The sequence below is a fragment of the Parathielavia appendiculata genome (assembly GCF_033297405.1).
Source record: "Parathielavia appendiculata strain CBS 731.68 unplaced genomic scaffold N657scaffold_4, whole genome shotgun sequence".
Classification (NCBI taxonomy): Eukaryota; Fungi; Ascomycota; class Sordariomycetes; order Sordariales; family Chaetomiaceae; genus Parathielavia; species Parathielavia appendiculata.
This window is the reverse complement of record NW_026944223.1, coordinates 1,648,787-1,672,385: the sequence shown is the minus strand read 5'-3', so window position 1 is coordinate 1,672,385 and position 23,599 is coordinate 1,648,787. Positions and strand designations below refer to the sequence as shown.

Genomic DNA, 23,599 nt, shown 5'->3' with positions numbered 1-23,599 from the left:
GAGGGGTGTCTGTTGACTTCAGTTCAACCTAGAAACGCGCTTGACGCGACTTTTCAATCCCGTCTTCCTTCAACGCTTTTTATAAGCTTTCCTGGTTCTCGTTTCTGCTCCTGCGGCAACCATACCTTACAACATTCCAATACATGAATTACCGCATATAATCCGTCTCTCTTGTCTTGAACCACTTCCCCATGGAGAGGTGATTGCGCCTTGACGCAACCCTTGAGGTCACAGCGCAACTTGGCTGTACCATATATAAACTCGCCACCCCGCACCATTTTGTCCGTGCTCCTTTGTCGTCCAGTTACCTGCCTGAACCACAAAGCAAGTTAGAGACAAGGCGGTGCAACGATGGCTGAGGAGCCCACCTTGCCACAGCTGCCGCCTTTCCTACCGGCCGACAAACGGAAGCGCGGCAGGGCCACGGAACCCCCTACCACACACTCTTCAACCTCAAGCGACCCGGCCTTCTTCTCCAGTGATGACGACCCGGCACTGGACAATTATCAGAATCATGGACGTCGCAAGAGGCGATACGTGGGCTCTTGGTTTGACCAGCAGCCGGCCTCGTCAGACTCGGGAGTGGGTGATGATGCGCGTCCGAGCTTCCCCTTTCCGCGTCGAAGCCGGGGTCCACCACAACCCCAAAAGAGAGAGTTTAGGAGACAGCTCGACAGCGGTGTCTGGATGGGGACCGAGGGCAACTTGACCGACACGGACGATAGTTTTGACCTCGAACCGGTTCCTGCAAGATTCCCACTGACAGCACCCCGGGCACAGCCGTCGATCCCGCTCTCACCAGCCCGCCCAAGGCTTACCTCCCAGGAGCAGCAAGTTCAAAACACGATCCAATCGTGTGTGGACCGGGGTGAAGAGCTGGTTGATCTGAGGTGAGCAGATTTTCTCGCTCTCAGCCGTAGTTGCCGGCTGACCAATCCTTAGCGGTTTGAACCTCGAGAGTATCTCTGATGCTCTGCTCAACACCATCTCTGAAATCACTCCCATTCCTTCCGTTGCAAAAGACGTCGCGTTCGAGCAGAGAGACCCACAAATCAAGGTGTTCTTGTCCAACAACCGCCTTCGGACCTTTCCGATTGCGCTTCTTAACATCGAGCACCTCACCGTCCTCACCCTGCGCGGCAATCGCCTCGTCAAGCTCCCCCCAGCCATATCGAAACTCCGTAATCTTCAGACCCTCAACATCGCCCAAAACTACCTCCGTTTCCTCCCTGGCGAGCTCCTGGACCTCCTTGAGCCAGGCAGCAAGCTCATCACTTTCAACTGCGAGCCCAACCGGTTCTGGCACCCAGCTACCGCTTCCGGGAACGAACAGGGCGCTGAAAAGTATGAGACACTCACCTTCGCCCCGTGCACTGAGACGATGACAATCGGGTCGACCTGGAAAGGCTTGACTACGAAGCTCCAATCTAGAACGCCTGTCCACTTCATTGACAGCGCCGGCAAAACTTATTCCCATTTCACTCTACCCGACCCGGGTTCCAAGCTCTCAAATGTACACGTCCTCGAACTGGAACCCTTCACCTCGCTCACAACGCCCAAGGAACTGGCCCCCGAGCTTCGCTCCCACTCGGCCACGAGCAAAGTCGTCAACCCCAGAGGTGCCAAATCTTTGTTTGAGATGGCTCTCCGCGCGTGCGCCACCTCGGCGGAGGCGGATACCATCCCCTCGTGGTTGCGGGAAGACGAGGGCTGGCCGAGGCACTTCGCGCCCGCGGTCGAGAATGCGACACAGCTGCACCGCCAGGGCGGAGTCACCTGCTCGGTCTGTGGCAGGGAGACGCTGATGCCGCTGGCGCAGTGGATCGAGTTTCGGTACGTCCGGCGCACGTCGGTAGAACAACGGGCAGAGGGGCGGCTCGTTCGGGAGACCATAGGGTTGGAGGAGACATCAGGGGAGATGCCGGTGCCGTTCTTGAGGGTCGGCTGCTCGTGGAGGTGCGTGCCTGCCAAGGTGGAGCTGGCGGCGCTGGAGGGCGAGGATGATGTGGACGTATCCAGGGGCCCAATCGAGAGTTTGGTCTGAAACACACTGCGCTGTTTCAGTGGCTGGATACGGTGGTTGATGTCGATTTGGAGTAAGACTACATGTCGATGATCAGGTTTCGAAATGATGCCTTCTAACTTCAAGCCTGCTGCTGTAATAGTTGCATTTGAGGCATACTGTACTCACTTAGGCACCCTGTACGGGTTGCAGATAAACCAAACACATGTCTGATCGTCCGAGTGCCTTAGTAGCACGGGACTAGGAAAAATGTTTCAGTATTGAAGTCTAGTACTGGATTTTCTGTGCCGTATTTCACTTTGACAATGCAGAGGCAGATAACCTCATCAAAATTATTCCCTGCCGATATCAACTTTCAATATCTCAGCGAATGTGCCTTATTACGTTACCGTACGTTACCATAGGCGCACCTCCACTTCTTTGCTTTGACATCACCGAGCTTGGCAATCCACCGCCAAGCTCAATACAGGGCTACAAGCACGAGCCTCGTCTCAACGTCACCCTCCCCAAAGCTTCATTGCACCAAAAGCCGAGCTTCCAGAGCTCAAAAGCTTCCACAACACCAGCCGACAAAACCCGGCATAGTTGTCCGTCACCGCGCTCTCAGTGCAATCAACAGTATCCGAGCACTGAACCTGTCAATGGAGCACCACCAATCAAACCCATAGACCCTTTGCACAGACACACATTCGACTGTGGGCTTGTAGCAAAGCAACGACCTCCCGCGCCCCGGCGCAAACAGTCAAAACGCAACTCACATACATCGATTCACCATGCATCGCCTCCTCCTCACCGCCGCCGCGCTCCTTACCTCCCTCCCGCAACCTGCGCACGCCGTCTTCCGCGACGAGGCCGGCCATGTCGACTACCACCACCTGCTCCTCGGCCTCCCGCAGCGCGAGACAACCTTCTTCCACCGCCCGCGCCGCGACGACCGCGCCAGCCTGCTCTACACGCTCAGCGATGTCGGAATCGTGGGCGCGGTGAATCCCGGGAGTGGGGAGGTTGTCTGGCGGCAGGATCTTGTCGGTGGTACAGACAGGAAGAGTCGAGATGGTGGCTGTGCGGTAGAGGGGTTCATGCGGGCCGGGGAAGGCGAGGGGTGGGTTGTGAGTGCGTATGGCAGTTCGGTGCATGCCTGGGACGCTGTGAGCGGGAGGAATAAGTTCTGGATTGGGGTTGTGGGCGACGGAGGGGTGGTGAGGGACCTGGAGGTCATGGAGATGACGGAGAGCGGGCCGGGGAGGAAGGATATTCTGGTGCTGGCGGAGGATCACGGTCGCGGGGAGACGTTGTTGAAGAGGTTGAGTGCCGAGGATGGGAGTACCGTGTGGGAGCATAGGGAGGTTACCGGTGATGTCCCGCTGCAGGTGAGCACCAACGTCGAGAAGGTGTTCGTCGTCAGCTTGAAGGGGTTGCGGGGGGCTTATAACCTCAAGGTGTCAGTTCTGGATACGCTCACTGGGAAGAAGGTGGATGAGCTGGTTATCGGCGCAAAGGCGGATGTGCATGGCAAGGAAGGGGTGATGTTTGTCGGGGCCAACTCGGCTGCGCCGGTCGTGGCGTGGACAGACGACGCTCGCAAGACTTTGTGGGTGAATCTGCTGGGGACCAAGACAAGACAGGAGTTTCCCCTGCCCCCGAACACGATTGCGGTGGAGATCCATGCGCCGCACCTGGTGCAGTCGCAACCGCACTTTCTGGTCCACAGCAAGACAGCTGCCGGACACCGTGGCGACGTCTTCCATGTCGACCTCAAGACAAACACGATCTCCAAGGCATACAGCCTGCCGCTTCTTCCTGGTCCGGGTTCGTTCTCCACAAGCTCGAATGGCGCCAACGTCTACTTCACCCGCATCACCGAAGACGAGATCATATTGCTGTCGTCACAATCACATGGCGTCCTTGGACGCTGGCCCCTCAAGATGGGCAATTCCACGGCGGTGGCCCTCCACGGAGTTTCCGAGGTCATCAAGAAACCTGGTTCTGAGGAGAGCTACGCAGTTCGGGCGGCGGCCGTTACTGACATGGATGATTGGATGCTGATTCGCAATGGCGAGGTTGCCTGGACCCGTCCCGAAGGAATGACTGGCGGCGTGGCAGCCACGTTTGCTGAGATACCGGAGAGCGAGGACCTGGCAAGGTCGCTTGAGGCTGAAGCCCACAGCAACCCTCTCGAGGCCTATATCCACCGGGTCAAGCGCCACATCAGCGACCTCCAGTACCTTCCGGCCTGGATTGACAGCATCCCTCCTCGCATCATGAGCAGTGTTCTTGGCAAGGATGTGGCCTCGACAACTGGTAAAGTCACGCGCGATAGCTTTGGCTTCCACAAGCTGGCTGTTCTGGCCACCAAGCGCGGAATGATCTATGGCCTTGATATCGCGAACAATGGCAGGATCGTCTGGAACAAGAGGGCCTTCAAAATGCCGAAAGGCGCGGAGTGGAATGTCAAGGGAATCCAAGTCCAGGACTCGACAGGCCACGTCCTGATTCTCGGCGCCAATAATGACTTTGTTGTCCTGAAAGGGGATACGGGTGAGATCATCGAGGCTAAGGGGCCGAGCTCCGAGGCCACGACACAAGCCACCGCGCTTGTTGATACATATTCAGGGCAACGCCTCATTCGGATCGGCCACGACGGCAAAATTGGCGAGATCCCTGTTTACCAAGCGCCCAGACAGACGGTTGTGACGCGCGGCGCAGATGGAGGGCTTAAGGGCGTCGTTTTTGTCCCGAACGGTACAACCTCCTACGAGTCCGTCTCTTGGACCTTCGCCCCGCCACAGGGCCAGAAGATAGTGAATATTGCTTCACGCCCAGCCCATGACACCGTTGCCTCGATCGGCCGTGTCCTCGGCGACCGCACGGTCAAGTACAAGTACCTCAACCCGAACACCCTCGTTCTCGCCGCCGTCAACGATGAAACCAGCACGCTCACAATTTATCTTCTCGACACCGTCTCTGGACAGATACTTTTCTCGTCCAAGCACGAAGGCACTGACCTGACCAAGCCCATCGAGTGCGCCATGGCCGAGAATTGGTTTGTCTGCACCTACTTCGGCCAGTACAAGCTGCGCGACAACGTAGCGCAGTCTCTAAAGGGCTACCAGATTGTCGTGATGGACCTTTACGAGAGCGACGAGGTCAACGACCGCGGCCCGCTGGGCGACGCGGCTCCCTTCTCCTCCCTCGACCCCGTCGATGTCCCAACAGGCGGCGTCATTCGTCCCGCGGTCGTCTCCCAGTCCTATGTCCTCAGCGCACCTCTCTCGGCGCTGCAGGTCACCCAGACCCGGCAGGGCATCACTTCGCGCCAGGTGCTCGCCTATCTCCCCGAGTCCCACGGCATCGTCGGTATCCCGCGCATGGTCCTCGAGCCGAGGCGGCCCATCGGCCGCGAGCCCACCCCAGCCGAGGCCGAAGAGGGCCTGATCAAGTACCAGCCTGCCATCGAGATCGATCCTAAGAGCGTCATCACTCATGAACGGGACGTTCTGGGCGTCGAGAAGATCATCACGGCGCCGGCCATTGTCGAGAGTACTAGCCTGGTGTTTGCGTACGGCGTGGACGTGTTCGGGACGAGGGTCGCACCGAGCTACTTGTTCGATATACTCGGCAAGGGGTTCAACAAGGTGTCGCTGGTGGGGACCGTGCTGGCATTGTTGGCGGGTGTGGTGATGCTCGCTCCTGTGGTAAGTTCTATTCCCTGTGTCAACAGTGCGCTGTCAAGCGTTGCTGACCATACAATGCAGGTGAGGAGGAAACAGATTAATATGCGGTGGCGGGCACCAATGTAAACGTCTCCTGTGTGATATCGAGAAGGTATGGATAGTACATGGAAATAGACAGAATCTATGATCAAATCTCTTTGGAATCGACCAAATCCTCTATTCTGTGCCCTCCTGCAATGATACACTCGACGTGGAATTTGGTGGCTGGCGCCGAGTTCAGAAAAGGTTCGTCTTCAAGGGCCGGACCCCGTGACACCCAAGTGTTCTCACCAAGGCAACGTATCCTGCGTAATAGAGTGAGCTACACGATGGGCTTCTAGGAAAAGCTTTGTGCCCTTGGGTCTTCCTCAACATACTTGTTGGCCTCTAGATTCTCCACCCAGGCCAGATGTTGCCGTCTGCTGTTTCCTGAACTGGTCTACCACAGTAAATGCTGAATGCCGCTTGATAAAGTTTTGTTTAAACTGACTTTTTCACCTAATTAACCGGGGAACAGATCCTCTGTGGCGCAATTGGCTAGCGCGTCTGACTGTTAATCAGGAGGTTGGAAGTTCGAGCCTTCCCGGAGGAGTTGGAACCTGTTCGATTTTTTCTTCTACTTCCATGCCCGTTTCTGCGACCAGTTAAGAAGGAAAAAGTATCAGTGAGTGGGCCATCCTAACAGTTTTGAGAAAGTTTTGAGAAAGGCTACACAGAAATGTATTATAAGAAATATTATTGCTCTTAACAGTTTGTTAAGAGTGCAGCCGTCAGAAACCTGTTAAGGCAGGCCACTCACTAATATAGGCTACTCACTGATAATTTACATTATGGATAACGTATATGATAAGCGAGCGGCGCACTGGTAAGAGCTGATTGACATTTAGCTGTAGCGCTAACAGGTCATTTCCGCCTTAACCCGCTGTTAGTGCTACACCTAAAACGTCTATACAGCTCTTACCAGTGCGCCGCTCGCTTGTCCGCGCCGCTCGCTTATCATATACGTTAGGTTATATATGGTCGACAGTATGCAATGTTTCATCCTGTTGGAAGTGATGGCACTTGAAACTCGGAAATTGGGTTGCCGGTGTCGTATTCTGGTCAGGGGTAATACACGGCTGTTACATAAGGTTTGGGAGATACCCAGGTAACAAGTGGAAGAGAAGAGAACTCAATTGACAGATTCTGGGCTGGTCCCGGGTAGAAAAGTCACTGTTTTAACGGCTCCCATAAAGCGTGTCACCGTGGAATCGTGGCTGTTGGCTTTCCAATAAATACTCTCAAAAGAGGGACCATGGTTCGAACTGCCCAGTCGAACCTCGAGTTGCGCACATGAACCTCACAATGTCACTACCTGTCACGGCCACTACTATGAGCCCTACACTTGGGCTATTGGCAGGCGAGACACTGTGGATTTCATGACGAAGCGACATGACTCGCAACAGAGGGAGGATATCTGGAGAGCGGGAGACTCAGATTGAAACTTAGAACTTCCCTCTCTCAAGGATCAATCAGTTAGTCAAGTGGTGCACGCACAATACAGTCGTCTTGCCTGTTTCTCGCTGCGGATTCGGTGCATCATCCTTGGTGAGCTTGTGTGTGTCAGCTTACACTACCCGTAACATCATACTTGTCTATCCGCGATTGCCAAGCCAGGCCAGTTTTGCTTTACTACGGCCATCAGAGGTCGTAATCACCATACCGATATAGATAATGCCCATTATATATCCAGTCTTGTCGAAGTTATAGATATCGTCATTTCACGATGCTATACTTGCCTATAATATTCTGCACGAAAGTAGGCCACTCGCCAATAACCTTCGGATCCTCGCACTTAACCCTCCAGTAGTCATATTTACATATTCGTCACGTTCGGAGCTCTAGTTGGCAGTTAACGGAGTTGTAAGCCCAGCGTTTGCCGATAGAAGGCGCGTTCACGTTCATATAGCAGTTGGTTGGCCATATCTTCCATACCACTTAGTTTAGGTGGGAATGCGCGCACAGATGTTCAATAACATACTGAACCATCGCCTTCTCTTCTAAATCGGTAAGCTTACGCGAGTTAGCTGAAGTATCGCGTCTCGCAGTACGGCTTTTGCGCCGGTGGCGAATCGTTGCTTCCGGAACGTTATATACCTTGGCTGCCGCTTAGATGCTGAAATCATCGCTCTTTTCGATAGCTTCAATGGCTAAAAGAAGCCTGGCTTCTTTTGACGGACTACGTATGGCCTGTTTTAGTGGAACTGGTGGAAGAGATGAGAGAGGTCGCGTCTCGCTGAAAAGTGCGTCGCTCGCATATCATGTATGTTGAACTCTGGTGGCAGGGGAAATGTTGTCCCCGTGGCTGTGGCCGAGACAAGCTAGGGTGGTTCTACGGGTGGTATTTTTGTATGTAAATCCTGGCATAGCCCCTCCCTACATGACCAGAGGCATCTGTAGGCCGGCCTTCAGCCTGCCTGGACGTTAATAGGAAACAACAGCAACAACACCGCATGCTTCCTGAACTCCTTACCAATGATGGATATAAGACATGGAAATGCTGAACGAACCCTTTCCCATATCTCTTCATTCCCAACTTGCCCATGGACTGGTTCATGGTTTAGGAGTCCATGTCCCACAAATGGTACGACCTCTCCAACTTTCAACCCAACGCCAGCAATATGGCCCCCTCTCCACTTCTGCACTAAGAATACCTTCAGTCATCATCATCGAAGATTTGGTACGTGTTCTGCAAAATTGTATCCACCACCCTGACTTGCCACCCGGCATCCGAGATGCTCGACCCGGGTGCGGTGCCCATAAGTGTCGGGCCAAAGACGATGGCCAAGTTCTGGGAGCTCATGCGGTTGGTCGACGAGTTCTCCATGACACGGTGCAGGTGTAGAGTAAGCGCCCGCAGGGTGGCATAGTTGGGGTCCGGGAGTCCGTTGATGATGGCGTGGAGTGAGTCGCGGCGGACGATGTCGTCCTCGTTCTCTACATGCGCTGTTAGAGAATGGAAGCCCAGAGAAGCCAAAGCGGGAGGAGAGGCGAGGTTGAGGATGGTCTTACTGGCTGCTTCGATAAATGCCAAGTAGTTCTCCCTCGTTAATAGCGGGTCCGGCAGGTCGCGGAAGAATTGCTTGAGCAACCCAGCTACACTGTTGACGTCGTGGAAGAAATTCTCGGGGTTGCGGAAGTCGAGGTTGCTGGACCCGGAGTCTTTGGAGCCAGTTAGCTAGGAGTCAAACGGCATCAATGTGGACATGAAGATTGATCAAGCATACCTGTATCGAACAGGTTCTTCAGCTTGTTCACGTGCGGCACGGAGCCAGAAAGCCGGTAGATACCCTCGACATTCAAGCCGAACAAATCCACGGCCTGAATGCACTGATACACCACCATAGGGACCGCCAGCCCGTCCCTCTCATAGAGTCTGGACAGGGAAACGCCAAACACCGGACGCGGCGGTGCCAACTGTGGCGGCGCCGCCGCCGGTAATTCCCCATGTGTTTGAGGAAGCCCCAAAGCAGGTGGCTTTTGTAGCGCGGTGGAAAGTGAGCTGCCCCGCTGTGAGGGGAGCTGTGTGTAGGAGGGTTGCTGGGACTGCGAGGTTTGGGCGGCCTGGAAGGGCAAAGCTCCCAGTTGCGGTGGCCCCTGGGACGTCGCAGAGCTGAATGATCCATTGAACCTGGAATTGGATGCCTGGGATTGTTGTTGTTGTTGTTGTTGTTGTTGTTGTTGCTGCTGCTGCTGCTGCTGTGGCGTGACCGGACCACGAAACTGTTGGCTTGCGGGGCCGCTGCTCTGATTCATGGTGCTTCCGTGGCTAAAGCTCCTCTCATGCTGGGGTTGGGAAGACGGTCGCGGTGGCCCGCCAAGCACGGGAATCGAGCCCACGCTCTGGCCATAGCTATGTCCTGAAGACGCTTGGTTTGGCGAAGGGACGGGAGAATCAGAGAAGGTGCTTGCCCGGGAACCTTGAAAGACACCTGGTGGCGGTGGCTGGTGCTGGACGGGGGCGGGAGGTTGCTGCTGTGGGACGGTTTGTGTGCTGGCTGGCGGTCGATGGGATGTCTCGAGGAGCTGACTACGTTAGATATCAGAAAATATCGGGGAGATCTGCGAACTTACATGATTGCGCTCATACTTTGGCACTCCTGTCCTCGGCGGGAGCTTGGAGTGTTGGTTGCTCAAATAGTCGTTCAAGTCCTTCTCATTATCAATGGCGAGGACGCTTTCACGCAAACTCCTCGTCTCAGATGACTGCTTCAGCGGGCTGATGCAGAGCCCGTTGCTCAGCACCAGCTTCTCGTTGAATGACGCTGCGAAACTGTCAGCAGCCGCGCTCCCGAGAGTTTGCCGGACCAACATACCAAACTTCTGCATTTGCAGCGCCAATCCCGAGTCGCACTCCCTCACGGTATCCTGGAGTGCCCGCACGGTTTCCGGCCGGGTCTTCGTCTCAAGCTCGCTCCTCTCCGAGGCCGCGACCTGGGCCTTGCCCTGGTAATCCTGGTCCGCCACCTGGACCTTCCGAAGCAGGTCCTCCTCGTGCTGAGCGCCCGACTTGTGCCCCTTGAACCCAAACATCTTGCCGCCCTGGCGGCCGGTTGTATCGCCGGTTCGCGCTCGGTCGTACTCCTCGGCGAGGCCATCGTACTTGGCCTTTGACTTGCGCATAGCCGTCTCAAGGTCGGCCACGCGCTGCTCAGCTGCCAGGCCACTCTGCTTCCATCCTTTCCGAGACCTTTCGGCGACAAGGGCTAGTTCAGTCAAGTCCTCGGCCATCTGGTGCAGCGACCTGGCGAACTGCATCCCGTTGTCGGCCATGCGTTCGTGCACCATCATCATCTCCTCGTACACCCTGGCGAAGCTGCCGTCCCGATGCTCTCCCCGCTGCACGTTCTCCTGCGACTGTCTGCATATCTTCTTGAGGGAGTTTGCATGTTCGTCTTCGAGGATCGAGCGCTTCTTGAGGAACTGCGCAAACTCCTGCGACCACAGTCAGAAGCCACACAGGTCATGGCGGACAGGGGACTTGCATACCTTTGTCGAGGCGATGCTCTGCTTGAGTCGGTTAAGCATCACCGGAATGCCAATCTATCATGAAGTGTGAGCACATTGCAGGCAACAGGTGATGGGGTCGCGACTGCGCACCTCTGATGTCAGAACATCGTGCACCTGCGAATTTGTCTCGTCGGGTCGAGAACTTGAGAGCTGGTTCGCGGCTGCATTTTCAGGCGGCGCCGCTCCTCCTTCTGCTGAAGACATGGTGCCGGTGTCAGTTGGACAAGCTTGTCGTCAATGACAACTCGCGAGGTTTGGTTTTCTTTAAAGAGCGAACGGCAGGATCGAGGTTCCATCGGGCATCACGGGTCGAGAGCACGAGACAGGGGTCGCAAACCAATGCGAACAACGTGGGGTCAGTGGGCTCTTGTTCGGTTGCTTGAGCCTGTTTTCCACTGAACTCAAGCGGCATAAGCTTCCCTGTCTCGTCTGCGTAAGGGAAGCCCAGGCACCATACCTTATACTGTAGGTATTGTGTAAGGTACTGGTACTTGTAAACACTCCATACCTGCTCTAACCTGATTCCCTCCACTGTTGACGCGTTTGTTGCTTGCAACCTGTCGACTCGAAAAACATTCGAGAATCCAATGGACTTGACCCTACGCCCGCATAAGGTATTCTACACACCTGCAGTATTGGCCTGCGTTGGGCTGGATGGCATGAGAGATGCAGTTTCAAGCTTGCCTCGGTCTCCAAGCGACATATGGGAACATAACCTGCGGTTCACGCACGCGACAGTCCGACAGCGATCAAGAGTCCCCTTTCTATTCGGCGGCCGAAAAAGGTCCAATTCTAGAGCAGCATATTCCACGGCGATCTTACAACAGTTCAAGGCATGTCGCCTGACATCCTGACGTCCGTCACTATGAGAGCATTGCCGAACTGGATGCGCCTGGGAAAGGAAACATACCGGCCCCGTTTCCGACCCTTTACCCAGCTGACCTGTCTCGGCTCCAGACTCGCCATCCAAACTTTCCGTTCTATCGGGAAGCCCCTGCCTTGGGAACACGGCAACTGATCACTTCGTTAGGGAGCTGCGTCTCGCGATGCTGGATTGCTGCGGAGTTGTGGCAGCGTATCACGGAGTTGCCCAGGCCGCTTAAATAATTTGTGTCATGGCACATCGTGAGCTCTATGAGGCGATAAACACTGTTCCACACGCACTCGTGAAAAGCCAGCTGACAGTCTGTCCGCGAACCACAACACCGGGCCACTCACGAGAACCAGCCTGGGAAACACTTGGCCGCTGTCAGAATCCGGTTCGCTACCAGGTAACACGGCTACATGCATGGCCGCATCCATAAGCCATGACTTTGCATCAGCTCTTCCTTCAGAGCCAACCACTAGGCGCCAATGTTTGTGAAGGGATTTTGCTCCGTCTACCAACCAAGAGTACCCGGCCGAGAACGCACCCATCCGGGCGGCAGTTGCACAACCTTGATATTAGCAGCATCAAATCCTCGGTTCAGACTCCGGTCATCGGCCATGAACCCTGGGGTTCTAGAAGCAGCGTGGTATCTATGTCACTGGGATATTCTGCCCCTGCCGGGAGAGAGCCTACGGGACCACAAACAGCCGGCTTGGTGCACGGTTACAAGAGGTACTTTTCCAGGTTCACACAACGGGCCCAAGACTGGTGGGACAGACTGATGCCTGCCCTGCACAGGTCCGGATATTCCCGACGTCTCACCGCAAGGCTATCACTGAGTCGTTCGTGGTATACAGCTATCAACGTCTTAACCCTTGCCGCTACCTAACTCCGATATTAAAAGCATTTGCATGCATCATGACACAACACTTAAATAAAGCCCTTCAGGACGGCGGCTTCCGCGTTTAGGATGGACGAGCCAGCAGCACCGATGACGGCTAGACGGCATTAGCAGGGCATTCCTAGACCTGCGACCAGGGGAACACTCACTGTTGTGGCTCAAGGCGACAAACTTGATGTCAAAAATTCCGCTCTCATCCTCCCTGATGCGGCCGACACTGACGGTATAGCCCTTTGACAGGTCGCGGTCCAGCCGGGGCTGCGGCCTGTCGTCCTCGTCAAACACCTTAATGGGCGGCTCGGGCGCCGAAGGGCAGCCCAGCCTTTGTGCCTCGGAGACGTAGCTGCGCATGGCCTCCTTGACCTGCTCGGCCGTTGGCGGCGGGCGCTGGGCGAAGCGGAGCGACACGCATGCCGTGTGACCGTCCATCACGGGCACGCGGTTGCAGGAGGCCGACACGCGCAGCGTCGTCTGATCCTCAAAGGCGGTCGCCTCGGCGTTGATGGTGCCCAGGATCTTTTGCGCTTCCGTCTCGAGCTTGTCCTCCTCGCCCTTGATGAAGGGCACCACGTTGTCGATAATGTCCATGCTGCTCACGCCGGGATACCCCGCGCCCGAGACGGCTTGCATGGTGACGACTGAGACGGTGTCGATCTTGCCGAAGCGGGCCTGCAGCGCCGCGAAGGGGATGACGAGGCCGATGACGGCGCAGTTGCTGTTGCACACGAGGAAACCCTTTCGCAGGTTGTGCGTCTTGCGCTGGTGCGGGATCAGGTCGAGGTGGCTGAGGTTGACGGTGGGCACGACGAGCGGCACCAGCGGGTCGCGGCGGTGGTTTTTAGCGTTGGAGAAGACGGCCAGGTTGGCGAGCTGGAATTCCTTCTCGATCTCGCCGGCCACGTCGCTGTCGAGGCCGCTGAAGACAATGTCGCAGTCGGCGAACTCGCTCGCCTTGCACTCGCGCACCACCAGGTCGCCGACCTCGGGCGAAATGGGGCTGGCCTGCTTCCACCGCACGGCATCGCGGTACTTCTTGCCGGCCGATCGTGACGAGGCGCCGACGGCTACGAGACGGAGCGACGGGTGTTGCTGGAGCAGCAGGATGAACCGCTGGCCGACCGAGCCGGTGCAGCCCAGAACGCCTGCCGAGAGAGAAAATATTGTCAGTCGATTGTCTTTCTGAGACTACTACACCAAGGTAGAAAACAAGGATGTGTCTCGGCCGCTTACCGCAATTTTTGGTGGGCAATTGAGACATGTTTGATTCTGCAGGTTGTTGGGCGACTGGCTCTACACAGGTGGCTTTTAACCACTGCAATTGGGAAGTTATATATCGAATATCCGGTAACAAGTGAGTCAGTCGTCCCCAATTTGGCCTCGGTGTCTGAACTTTTTGTTCGCCATCCCGTTCAGTGCCCCGCCACGCCCCGCAATCGGAGCCGGTGGAGACCGTGGGGTCCCGTTCGGGTTCATCACAGGGGCAGCGGTCCACCGAGTCACCGGCCGCCTGGGAAACCGTAGGGCTGGGTCCGTGTGGGACGGAAAGAGATACCTGGAAAAGAACTTTCACGGGTCTGTCATCGAACCCCTTGATCTAAAGCAGCCACTTTCAAGTAAACAAATCACCCCTCGGTAAAACCAATGTCCAGTAATTGGTTCCCATAATCAGAAAAAGAAGCCGCAAGAGACTTTATGAGAGGTAAGGTACTTTGGGAGCCAAAGGAAACTCTTCGTCACGCGGTTTCACACATCCCCTTTCGACACCGATCCCACGCGACACACCCTGCCCATGGCATCAAGCCCTCGACTATTCGAGATCCCGCGTCGAGACCACGAGCGTCTCAAGGCGCTGTTCTTTTGTAGCAATGGAGCTGCCAAGCAAAGCCACGGTGATCAAGAAAAACCGCTGCCCCACAGCTTTCACAACAAGTCGGTGAAGCCGCGCCTGCCTGCAATGCCCTGCATGCTGTCAATCCTGTGGCACCAGAAGTGCCGGCGTACGGATATTGATAACCATGGAAGACCTCAAAGAAGGTGCTTCTGGCGAGTGACACCGCCTTAAGTCAAGGCTCTCAACAAGCAGCAGGCCATCCGGTGGCGTCCTCCATCGTCCCGCCATTCAAACGCCAAATGTAACGTGCGCCTCGACACGTTCGTCCTATTGAGGCGACGCCCAGACCTTCGCGAAAGTAATCTTCCAAGGCTCCGCACAGCTCGCATTAGCTCCTTCCATTGGACAAGGATTACGGAGACCATCCTTTTTCTTTTTAAAGATGACCCCTGGCAGCAGCATGGCGGCCTTGTCGCTTTTCCCAATTCTCTGGAAAGCGCTGCTGGTTTCTTGGGGCATTTGATCAAGTGATGAGCTAGCGTTGTTTCTCATTGTTGTATGATTTCATGCTTTGACATTTTTGGCTCATATTCGTGGTTGAAAGAAAGGTGAGATTTCAGAAACGCATTATTTAAGAGTGTCAAGCACGAGCCTGGAGATCGGGGGTTGACTGGCAGCAACTAAGAATATAATTTGAAGCTTACAGAAAACCAGAAATCTTGCCATGGCAGCTCCTCCAAGAGATGACCCCTGGAGGGCCGTCGACATGATCAACCAGTCACCCCCCGTCGACTGTTCCAAGCCCTACGACACATCCACCCTGGCCGACAAGACTATCCTCATCACAGGCGGCGCGTCTGGCTTCGGCGCAGCCTTCGCCCGCCACTGGGCCCGCTATGGCGCCCATCTCATCATCGGCGACGTCAACGATCGCGCAGGCGAGGAACTCGTCGCCGAGCTGCGTTCATCGTCAAGTCCAAACCAGCTCATCCTCTACCAGCATTGCGACGTGACCTCGTGGAGCGACCAGCTTGCTCTCTTCAAGGCCGCCGCGTCCTTATCCAAGACCAAGTCCATCGACGCCGTGGTAGCCGGCGCAGGAATTGTCGAGAGGGGCGACCCAGTCACGCCGTCAGCCACCTCCACCGTCTTCGACCTCCCGCACGCGCTAGACTCCGACACCACCACCACCCCACCACCCCCGCCCCTCAAGGTTCTGGCTGTCAACCTCACGGGCGTCATGTACACGACCCACCTCGCCCTCTACTACCTCCCACTCAACGCCCACGGCGACCGGCACCTCCTCCTCATCAGCTCCATCGCAGGTCTGGTGCCGCTGGCCGGGCAGACAGAGTACACCGTCTCCAAGCACGCCGTCATAGGCCTGTTTCGCGCGCTGCGCGGGACGGCGTGGACAAAGGGCATCCGCGTCAACGTGCTGACGCCCTACTTTGTCGACACGCCGCTGCTCCCCACGCCCGCGCTGGCGCTGCTAGCGGGCGGCGCCAAGGCTGAACTGGAGGATGTAGTTGATGCCGCGACCCGGCTGATGGCGGACGAGGGGATACGCGGCAGGGCGCTGCTGGTGGGGCCCGAGATGAGGGTTGTTGATGAGGAGGAGCGGGGAGATGGGAGAAGGTTGCGGATGGTGGAGGGCGAAGGGAGGCAAGATGGGGAGAGGAGGCAGGCGGTTTGGGAAATTTATGGGCATGATTATGAGCGAGTTGAGACCTTTGTGTGGAGGTACTTGGCTGTGTTGAACGTCATGAGGGGCATTAGGGGGTGGGTGGGATTGGTGAGGGATATGTTGGGGATATGTTTCGGGAAGAGAAAGAGGGGATAGAGGGCTTAGCCGGTTGGTCGTGGGATGCCTTGGACTTCTGGGGGCTATTAGACTGCTTGGGGCATGATAAAAGCGGAGCGTGTGTTTTGAACCTAGCATCCTCGCACTTTGCATCGTGCGATTTGGGCCTTCGTTGCTCCGAAATAGTCATTCCCATGCGCCCCCTGTATTTCCCTCTTGACGGCTTTCATGCATCATACAAATTTACGCCCAGCGCGGCAGCCTTCTTCTACCCCATCTATCTCAAACTCCTTATAGCACACTCAGTACCGTCAAGCAACCTTACCATTTCTGGGGTAGGTTGCAAAGTGACAGGAACATCAATTTATGTCTGGACCAGATCACGGTCGTTTACTCACATCACGCCTTGCCACCATATGAAGCTGCAATATAAAGCGTGCCAGAACTCGGGACAAGCACATACGACCATACCTGTTGGAGAATTCGGGATCCCGTCCGCTCTCCCCTCGACAAACCAACAAGGGCTCGAGTAGTAGTTGGGTCGGTGACGACCAGCGAATGCCGAGTGTTGTATGTTTTTGTTTTTGCCCTTGATTTCACTTTACTTCGTAATAATCCTAGTAAGCTAAGTAGTCTTTGTGTGGTTTCGCGCCTGCTTGAACTCGGTAAAAGGCTTTCGAAAAGTAATCCAGTGTCGTCCCAAGGACAAGCCAATGAATAAGGTCAATTTCGGAAGACTTGAATATCTCTTGGATATCAGGATTGTTGGGAAGATAATGGGGAAAACCAGGTCCAGAATCCGATTTAAGAGTTTCTTTCTACATTTTTACGCCAATTCCTAGCCGGCAACATACTTTGAATTTGGAGAAGTCTATAACTAACACGGAGGCCCGCATCCGGAGACCAACGGCGAATCTGGCTCCACCCGACTTAACTTCCGCGGCCGATCGGAGGCTAAAACGTCCACTTCCCCACTTCTCGGGCCTTCCGGGCCCGCCCAGGCAACGCCATTCCATCCTGGACCACGCCAGTTCTTAAAATCCCGAGGCGTATCGGAGCACCAATCTGCAGAACTGAGACTTGACACTTCACCCAAGCCTATCTTTCCTTCAGCTTCTGTCCATAATCATCATCCTTTAGTGGATTCCTGATCGTCTGCCTTGCAAAACCAGTTTCCGTACAACAAAACCCGGGGCGGGCATGGAGACGACAGAGGGTCGAGACCAAGCGGCCTCAGCCCCACGCGGCCCACGCATTTCCAACGCCTGCGAGGCATGCCGCGCCGCTAAGGTCAAGTGTCAGGCCAGCACCCAACTGGGCATATGCAAGAGGTAGGCTGTAGGCGGGTGGGCGGGGTGTCCCTCGTGTCGTTAGATATTGCGCCATCTTCTCTTCAGCTAAAGTACCAATATTCCCTTACTGACTTGCCTCTTGACAGATGCCTCGGTTCCAAACGCGAGTGTATCTTCAAGACTGGACCTCGGACCAGACGGCCTAGGCAGCCGAAGCGGTGAGCTTCCCTTCTCCTGTCTCCGTCTCTTGGGGCACTTCTTGACCTGTTGGCCATTTCCATCTTCCCTATCGACCTCTCTTCGTAGTATTGACCTCCTTCAAGCCAGAACCCAACAGCAGGCTCTGCGTCCTCCTCCTCTTCTACCACCGCACCCCTTCGCTACCCACCCCCACCAGGACCGTCCCAGACCTTCACTATCGACATCCCCATGCCCGCGGATGACGACATAACCGACTCCCTCGAGGCCCTGCGCCTGACCCACGATAAGGCCATCGATATGCTCGTGCCGCACATCTCCGACGGCAACGAGGATGACTATGGCATCGATTACGACCAGGAGGAAATGGACTACGACTGGCTTGACCAAGCATCTGCATCCGGCGCAGACGGCTCCGTGCTCTCGCAGGCCTCATCGCTACCCGTAGGCGCGTCAGCGCTGTCCACGCCGCCTAGTAGTGCCCTTCCTCCAACGCAGCATCGGGAGCAGGATCCGCCGGCGGGAGGCGGGGACGGGGTGAAGGCGTCGAGATTGAGGATGCTAGCTAGTTTAAGACTGCAGCCGCAGTTCAATCTCGACTCAGCAGCAAAATTGCTCGAGACCTTCAGGAAGACCATGCTGAGTCACTTTCACTGCGTTGTGGTAAGGGAGGAGGATACGGTTGCGAGCATGGCCAGGGAGAGGCCGTTTGTTTTGCTAGCAGTGCTGGCGGCTGCGAGTGGCAGTCGGACACTACAGGGTCATAGTCTCTATGACGAGGAGTTTAGGAAAATTCTTGGGTTAAAGTTTGTGGCGGGGGGTGAGAGGACGTTGGAGCTGCTTCAGGGGTTGGTGATTTACATTGCCTGGTGAGAACATCTCTCCAGTTTCTGCGTTCTTTTCCCAGCTGACCGTCCAGGTACCCGTTCCATCTGCGACCAAGGAACAGACAAGCTCTTCAGTACATACGGATGGTTGTCGATATTGTCAGCGACCTTGAGCTGGACCAGGACCCTGGCACCGATTCAATGGAAATCACCCCTACCCCTGAACGACTCGAGCAGATCAGACTGTACCTCGCAAGCTACTACCTGGCCTCAGCGTACGCCACCCCTCATGAACTACTGCCCAACCCTTACTGATTTCATTCCCAGCTTCGCCTCCACATGGAGCAGGTCCCCGCCACTGACCTACACTGACTACACCGCCCGCTGCTGCGATCTCATCCAACACCACAGCCGGCTGGAAGGAGACCACGTCCTGGCCTGGCAAGTCCGCCTCGAGCGCCTCGTCGAAGAGACCAACGACCTGCGCCGCACGCAGCGCGGGCATTCCCAGAGCGAGTACCAGATCGGCCTCATGATCCGGGGCATGGAGACGGAGCTGGCCGAATGGGAGACTAACATGAACCCGGATATTGCCTCAGTGTCGTCGATCCGCATCGGCGTCCTTTTTACGCGCGTCTTCCTGTCCGGCGCCCCGTTGCTGAAGCTGCCGTCGGTCAAGCTGCCCCCGCTGGATTCGTCGTCGGCGTTTCGCGCCGATTCGCAGAGGCTGATGTCGGTAATACCAGCGCTGCACGAGCTCTACGAGTACCTCCTCTCGCTCGACCCAGCCGACGTTAATTCCTTTGTCGGCATCGAGTGGGGCGCGCTCATCCTGTCTGTCATCCTCGGGTTCCGCATGTCCTTTCCGCTTGCCGTCTGTCCTGAGTGGGATGACCGCGCGGCGAGGGAGGCAGTCAGGTTTGGCGAGTACATTGACAGATTCTGCGAGATGGGACGTTCAAAGGATGGAGAGAGCGGCGCGGAGGTCAAGGCCAGCGTGGCGGCGGCTAACAACGACAACGTCGCACCCGCGCTGGGCGGCCAGCAGAGGAGCATGGATGTCCTCACCGCGAGCAAGATTGTGCTGGACATGGTCAAGACGAAGTTCATGAGGCGGGTCGCCAAGCTGGAGGGTCTAGCCGCCGCTCAGCAGAGACAGCAGCAACAGCACGTAGCGGCGATGCTGGCAGAGGCGGCGCCACACCCGCTGCCAATGCAGTCTTCGAATGCGCACGATCCAGCCGTGGGCGGATGCCCCATGATGGATGGCAGTCTGGAGGCCTACTACAAGTACTGGGACGAAACTTTCAGCAACAACCTGGTTGCTGCCAGCACATCTGCTGCTACCGGAAGGCCAGGAGGAGCAGACGACACGGGGCAAGTCGGGGTAGAGTCTGCCGGGGCTGGCCTGCCGAACGACTTGTGGACGGCCTTGACGATGGGGTGGGCTCAGGAGGGAATGAGCTTCAACGGCCTATGAAGGCTTCTCGTGCATGATTCGCGCTGTTGTGGGAAAGGTCCTGTGATCTCTGACTGATGAAATGCTCCGTTCCGGCAATACTTGGTTGAGGCCCATCAACCTTGTCCGCATCAGGTGCCTGCCTCTGATGTTGTGATACTATCGCGCAAAGACAGCGTCTGGTATATCTGAGGTGCTCAGAGCTCAGGTACCCCTCCCGCGACGAGTACCTGAGTCTTCATGTTAGAATCGTGTTGTTGACACCAGACACGGCCATATCCTGCGCCTCTCTAATATCTGGCAACTGGTTATGACTTGTACCTCACCTCCCACATGGCTCTTCTGGTCTCAAGAACCTCGTCGCTGAGTGAGCGTACCCAACTAGCTTGCCGCCACCATTAGCGGTTATCCTAGGGCGATGGGAATGCCCATGCATCAAACACGTGTAACCTCTCGACCCTGATTGTGGTGGATAAAAGAGAACAAGGCGAGGGTGGCATGAAAGGTGGAGAGCATTTGTCTTGCCTCATACGCAAGTCAGAACCGTGTTGACCATTTGTTGGACTGATGGCTCCTTGGCCCTTGGCCCACGGAGAGCAAAGCTGAATGCCCGTTGACTGGCGATATAAAGACATACTGTGTACGGAGTACAGTTTCCCCCTGGTCTTCTCGTTAGCGGCTGACTTTGACGACCAGGGTCCTCCAAGTTCTCAAACTCAACAGTACAACGGCCTATCTCTGTGCAATAAAGACTGTTTCAAGTTCAGGTGAGTAAGTGAATCTCAGCTTTTCTCTATGCTCAATCTTTCTGGGTTCAATCCGAGTAAATGGCTGTTGAAATAGCAAATCTCGAAGGATAGTAGCGTGACTTGACCTCTGTCGCGGTTTCGCGCTAACAATAAAGCTAGGGTAGAACTGCAGGAAATTACGGATTACAGACATTTATCGCTGATACGGGCACCAACAGGCCCCCATTGTTGTCATCCACATCACACACCCCACTTTCAGAGTTGCAAACAATGGCTTCTGATTGATTGAATTGCTGTTGCAACCACCTTTGGCGCGCCGGTTTCATCCACTGGCATCTTGCGCCAAGAAGAGAGCCCAGACCATGAGATCCGCAGAAGCTTGTCTCGCATCGTTCGACGTCCATGTCTGTGCGCTTTTGAGGCCACCTTACAACCCCATTCGTTGTTCGGTCCACACTCGTCCCTGTTCGCCCGATCTTTTCCGGCGGGGAGAAGACCTGCGATCAGGCTTGGAGATCCGGTGTGGTGTGTCGCCCAGGTTTGTTTGGGATGCCTGCACCTCTCCCCAGTGATACAGATTACTGGACGAAAGTACATCTGCTGTCGCGTGCAACAGTTGGAGGACCCAGTGACTCGTGGCTTTGCTGAGTGTCTATGTTCTGTTGCTGCGAGGGTCCGATTCATGGGTCGAGGAAGCAGTACCCGACGGGTCCCAGCCCTGCAAGGTGAAAGCGCATCGTCGCTCAGCAATGCTCGATTTTGGCCGACGATTTGCGTCCGAGGTTTCAAAAATGGTCTGCGGCAGCACGACCAAATGAAACCAGGCACGCCGAGGCATGTGTCTGCCAAAGATCATCAAAGATCTTTGCCCAGGTTGGTGATGCGCAGAGGCGTACATACATTTTCCCTCCTTGGCTCTTCGCTTCCTGGGTCGAGACGGAATCGAGGGTGTGGCATTGCTCATGCTTCCGCTTCAGGGGGTTTGGAGTTCGCTGACCGAACGGTTATGCATGCCACAAATGCCGAGACCAACAGCAGGGGGTTCCATATGATCGTGAACGCAGAGAAGCCGGAGGGTGGCTGCATGCCGGGAACACAGCACATCCTCCTTGGCTACCTACAGTACGTAAATGCTCATCCTCAGGCAACAATGCCGGCAGCAGAACCCCACAGACCTGCAATTTGGTGATGGAAAGATTTTGCAATCGATGACAATCATGAATCCGTGCGACGTTTACGTCGGCGCGTCATCGTGCCAGCCATTCATCGGTTTGTTTTCTGGATGAAGCCCCTGCGGAATAACCAGCGCGTGACTGAAATATCAGCTCCTGTTGGGCAACACTGTTATGACTTGAATTCGGGGCGCCAGGCTGTGGGTTGAACAGCAGAGAGGTTTGTCGTACTTGTATAATATCGTCGCTCCGCCGTGCTGCTTCCACAGCACTGACTGATGGATGAGAGCAGAGAAACTAGCATACAGTCTCCCTGGTGGTGGGGAGGAACTCGACCGCAGTTGTACTCGAGGCCCAGCCGCAAACTGGTTCCTTCCCGTCATTGTCGATGCAATATTGTAACTTATCACAGCTTACCTTGAAAGTAGGGTGCTGCACTACGCGCGCCAACCCCACGACTGGATGAGGATGGTGTGCTCGGCAGGGCTGCAGCATGTACTGCGCTTGCCTGCAGTACATCGTCAAACGGGTCTGTGGACTGCTACTGGGAATCGCTGCCGTGTAGGAAGTCGTGACTGTGGTTCCTTGCCCGTACCTCGGTCAGCGCTGATCTGGAAAGCGAAGCTGGGTCGAGAACCATGGCAACAGATCGACTCACTCAAATCAGGCAGGACTCAAATTGAGTGCTGGAATGGCTGCCATCTATCATGATACTGTAGGGAGTTGATTAAGGCTATCGCCTCCTGGCGACAGGTTGATTGGTGGTGCTTTGCCTGTTGATGACTGCCTTCCTTTGTTTGACCTCAAACGGCTGCTTTTTCTTGAGATGTGAGTAGTGACAAAACACCTAAGTCGGCCCTCAATATAAGGTGTCTAACTCAAAAAGAACCCCTTCCAGTTATCTCCCACCTGGGACTGAACCCCACCTAGAAATCACGTCGCCCTGACGAGGCCGCTTATCTCGCCCGAGTGAGAGTAACTATGCCCTTGCTTTTCATGGCTCCCGTCTGTTTCTGCCGCCATGTTAGACAGTGTTTGAGCCGTACGGGATCACAATGAGCAGTTGAATCTGCTCCTTGGCGCTGCGTCGCCTGCAGGCCCCGTCTATGACCCCGGAGCCAGGGATTTCAAAGATGGGCATAGCGCTCTTCGATAACGTTATCCATACCCTGCTCGGCCACCTTCCTGTTCGGCCAGCCTCATTTCCACCAACTTGACTCGAGATCTCATTAAAATCAGAACGTCTACCACGGCAACCCAACTTGCTCAATTCTCTCCCAAACACCCTTTCCCAATTCCCAACAACATGCCGATGAACAGGTGATAGTGTCACCGCTCCTTTCCGGCAACGATAGCGTCGACAATGGGCTGCTCGGGCCTCTCAAGCGGCTATAGCGGCGGCTAGGGAGGTCAGCAGCGCGGGGCCTAGTCTAGCACTAAAACAATCACGTTTTCGACAAGAAGGACACCCACAAGCCACGACCGTCCCACGAAAGCGACAACCGACAACCGACATCTGGACCTCGAACCCCCTATATTTTAGTGGGTAGAGCGCTATATTATAGGAGTTAAAGGAAGGAGAACTGTTGAGGGCGATGGGGGCTTTGGGGAGGGTAATGATTGGAATATTTGTTTTCGCTGAATTGATTCAGCTCGAATGCCATGCATTTGGTGCTTTCCAGGCTTAATTTGAACCAATTGTTGTCATGCTGT

The 23,599-nt window shown here is 55.5% G+C and overlaps 6 protein-coding genes and 1 non-coding gene across 7 annotated transcripts; 5 read left to right on the top strand and 2 right to left on the bottom strand.

The window, feature by feature from the left end:
• The first annotated feature begins 21 nt into the window (after positions 1-21).
• Positions 22-2,244, top strand: N657DRAFT_644135 (uncharacterized protein). The gene is made up of 2 exons (XM_062792697.1): positions 22-890; positions 943-2,244. Exons 1-2 carry the CDS (start codon positions 352-354, stop codon positions 2,042-2,044), a joined length of 1,641 nt encoding a protein of 546 aa, XP_062649051.1. The 5' UTR covers positions 22-351; the 3' UTR covers positions 2,045-2,244.
• Positions 2,245-2,535: 291 nt separating this feature from the next.
• Positions 2,536-5,905, top strand: N657DRAFT_671056 (DUF1620-domain-containing protein). Its single transcript, XM_062795576.1, has 2 exons — positions 2,536-5,718; positions 5,779-5,905. The coding sequence occupies exons 1-2, from the start codon at positions 2,797-2,799 to the stop codon at positions 5,821-5,823; spliced, it is 2,967 nt and encodes a 988-aa protein (XP_062649050.1). The 5' UTR covers positions 2,536-2,796; the 3' UTR covers positions 5,824-5,905.
• A 349-nt stretch (positions 5,906-6,254) lies between these two features.
• N657DRAFT_t63 lies at positions 6,255-6,328 on the top strand. Its single transcript has one exon. It is a non-coding gene; the product is annotated as a tRNA-Asn (tRNA).
• A 1,911-nt stretch (positions 6,329-8,239) lies between these two features.
• Positions 8,240-11,266, bottom strand: N657DRAFT_362015 (RhoGAP-domain-containing protein). Its single transcript, XM_062786987.1, has 7 exons — positions 11,243-11,266; positions 10,876-11,180; positions 10,765-10,818; positions 10,092-10,710; positions 9,850-10,040; positions 9,003-9,801; positions 8,240-8,937 (listed from the first exon to the last, which is right to left on the bottom strand). The coding sequence occupies exons 2-7, from the start codon at positions 10,987-10,989 to the stop codon at positions 8,432-8,434; spliced, it is 2,283 nt and encodes a 760-aa protein (XP_062649049.1). The 5' UTR covers positions 10,990-11,180; positions 11,243-11,266; the 3' UTR covers positions 8,240-8,431.
• A 1,028-nt stretch (positions 11,267-12,294) lies between these two features.
• Positions 12,295-14,157, bottom strand: N657DRAFT_616662 (aspartate-semialdehyde dehydrogenase). Its single transcript, XM_062790496.1, has 3 exons — positions 13,785-14,157; positions 12,702-13,696; positions 12,295-12,651 (listed from the first exon to the last, which is right to left on the bottom strand). Exons 1-3 carry the CDS (start codon positions 13,810-13,812, stop codon positions 12,619-12,621), a joined length of 1,056 nt encoding a protein of 351 aa, XP_062649048.1. The 5' UTR covers positions 13,813-14,157; the 3' UTR covers positions 12,295-12,618.
• Positions 14,158-14,831: 674 nt separating this feature from the next.
• On the top strand, positions 14,832-16,619 carry N657DRAFT_644128 (NAD(P)-binding protein). The gene is made up of 2 exons (XM_062792696.1): positions 14,832-14,993; positions 15,100-16,619. The coding sequence occupies exon 2, from the start codon at positions 15,110-15,112 to the stop codon at positions 16,226-16,228; it is 1,119 nt and encodes a 372-aa protein (XP_062649047.1). The 5' UTR covers positions 14,832-14,993; positions 15,100-15,109; the 3' UTR covers positions 16,229-16,619.
• A 770-nt stretch (positions 16,620-17,389) lies between these two features.
• Positions 17,390-19,986, top strand: N657DRAFT_570671 (uncharacterized protein; the record flags this gene model as incomplete). Its single annotated transcript, XM_062788756.1, has 5 exons — positions 17,390-17,520; positions 17,628-17,699; positions 17,805-18,548; positions 18,599-18,781; positions 18,834-19,986. The coding sequence occupies 5 exons, from the start codon at positions 17,390-17,392 to the stop codon at positions 19,984-19,986; spliced, it is 2,283 nt and encodes a 760-aa protein (XP_062649046.1).
• Between the last annotated feature and the right edge of the window lie 3,613 nt (positions 19,987-23,599).

What these genes read in the sequence shown, in the direction of transcription:
- N657DRAFT_671056 (XM_062795576.1), top strand. Translation starts at nt 2,797, where the DNA reads ATGCATCGCCTCCTCCTCACCGCCGCCGCGCTCCTTACCTCCCTCCCG. An exon ending in TGGTGATGCTCGCTCCTGTG is followed by an intron (nt 5,719 to 5,778) that starts GTAAGTTCTATT and finishes CATACAATGCAG; the next exon opens with GTGAGGAGGAAACAGATTAA.
- N657DRAFT_644128 (XM_062792696.1), top strand. Translation starts at nt 15,110, where the DNA reads ATGGCAGCTCCTCCAAGAGATGACCCCTGGAGGGCCGTCGACATGATC.
- N657DRAFT_616662 (XM_062790496.1), bottom strand. Translation starts at nt 13,812, where the DNA reads ATGTCTCAATTGCCCACCAAAAATTGCG. An exon ending in ATTGCCCACCAAAAATTGCG is followed by an intron (nt 13,697 to 13,784) that starts GTAAGCGGCCGA and finishes CTCTCTCGGCAG; the next exon opens with GCGTTCTGGGCTGCACCGGC. An exon ending in TCGCCTTGAGCCACAACAGT is followed by an intron (nt 12,652 to 12,701) that starts GAGTGTTCCCCT and finishes AATGCCGTCTAG; the next exon opens with CCGTCATCGGTGCTGCTGGC.
- N657DRAFT_362015 (XM_062786987.1), bottom strand. Translation starts at nt 10,989, where the DNA reads ATGTCTTCAGCAGAAGGAGGAGCGGCGCCGCCTGAAAATGCAGCCGCG. An exon ending in CAAAGTATGAGCGCAATCAT is followed by an intron (nt 9,802 to 9,849) that starts GTAAGTTCGCAG and finishes TAACGTAGTCAG; the next exon opens with CTCCTCGAGACATCCCATCG. An exon ending in GAAGAACCTGTTCGATACAG is followed by an intron (nt 8,938 to 9,002) that starts GTATGCTTGATC and finishes CTGGCTCCAAAG; the next exon opens with ACTCCGGGTCCAGCAACCTC.
- N657DRAFT_644135 (XM_062792697.1), top strand. Translation starts at nt 352, where the DNA reads ATGGCTGAGGAGCCCACCTTGCCACAGCTGCCGCCTTTCCTACCGGCC. An exon ending in GAAGAGCTGGTTGATCTGAG is followed by an intron (nt 891 to 942) that starts GTGAGCAGATTT and finishes ACCAATCCTTAG; the next exon opens with CGGTTTGAACCTCGAGAGTA.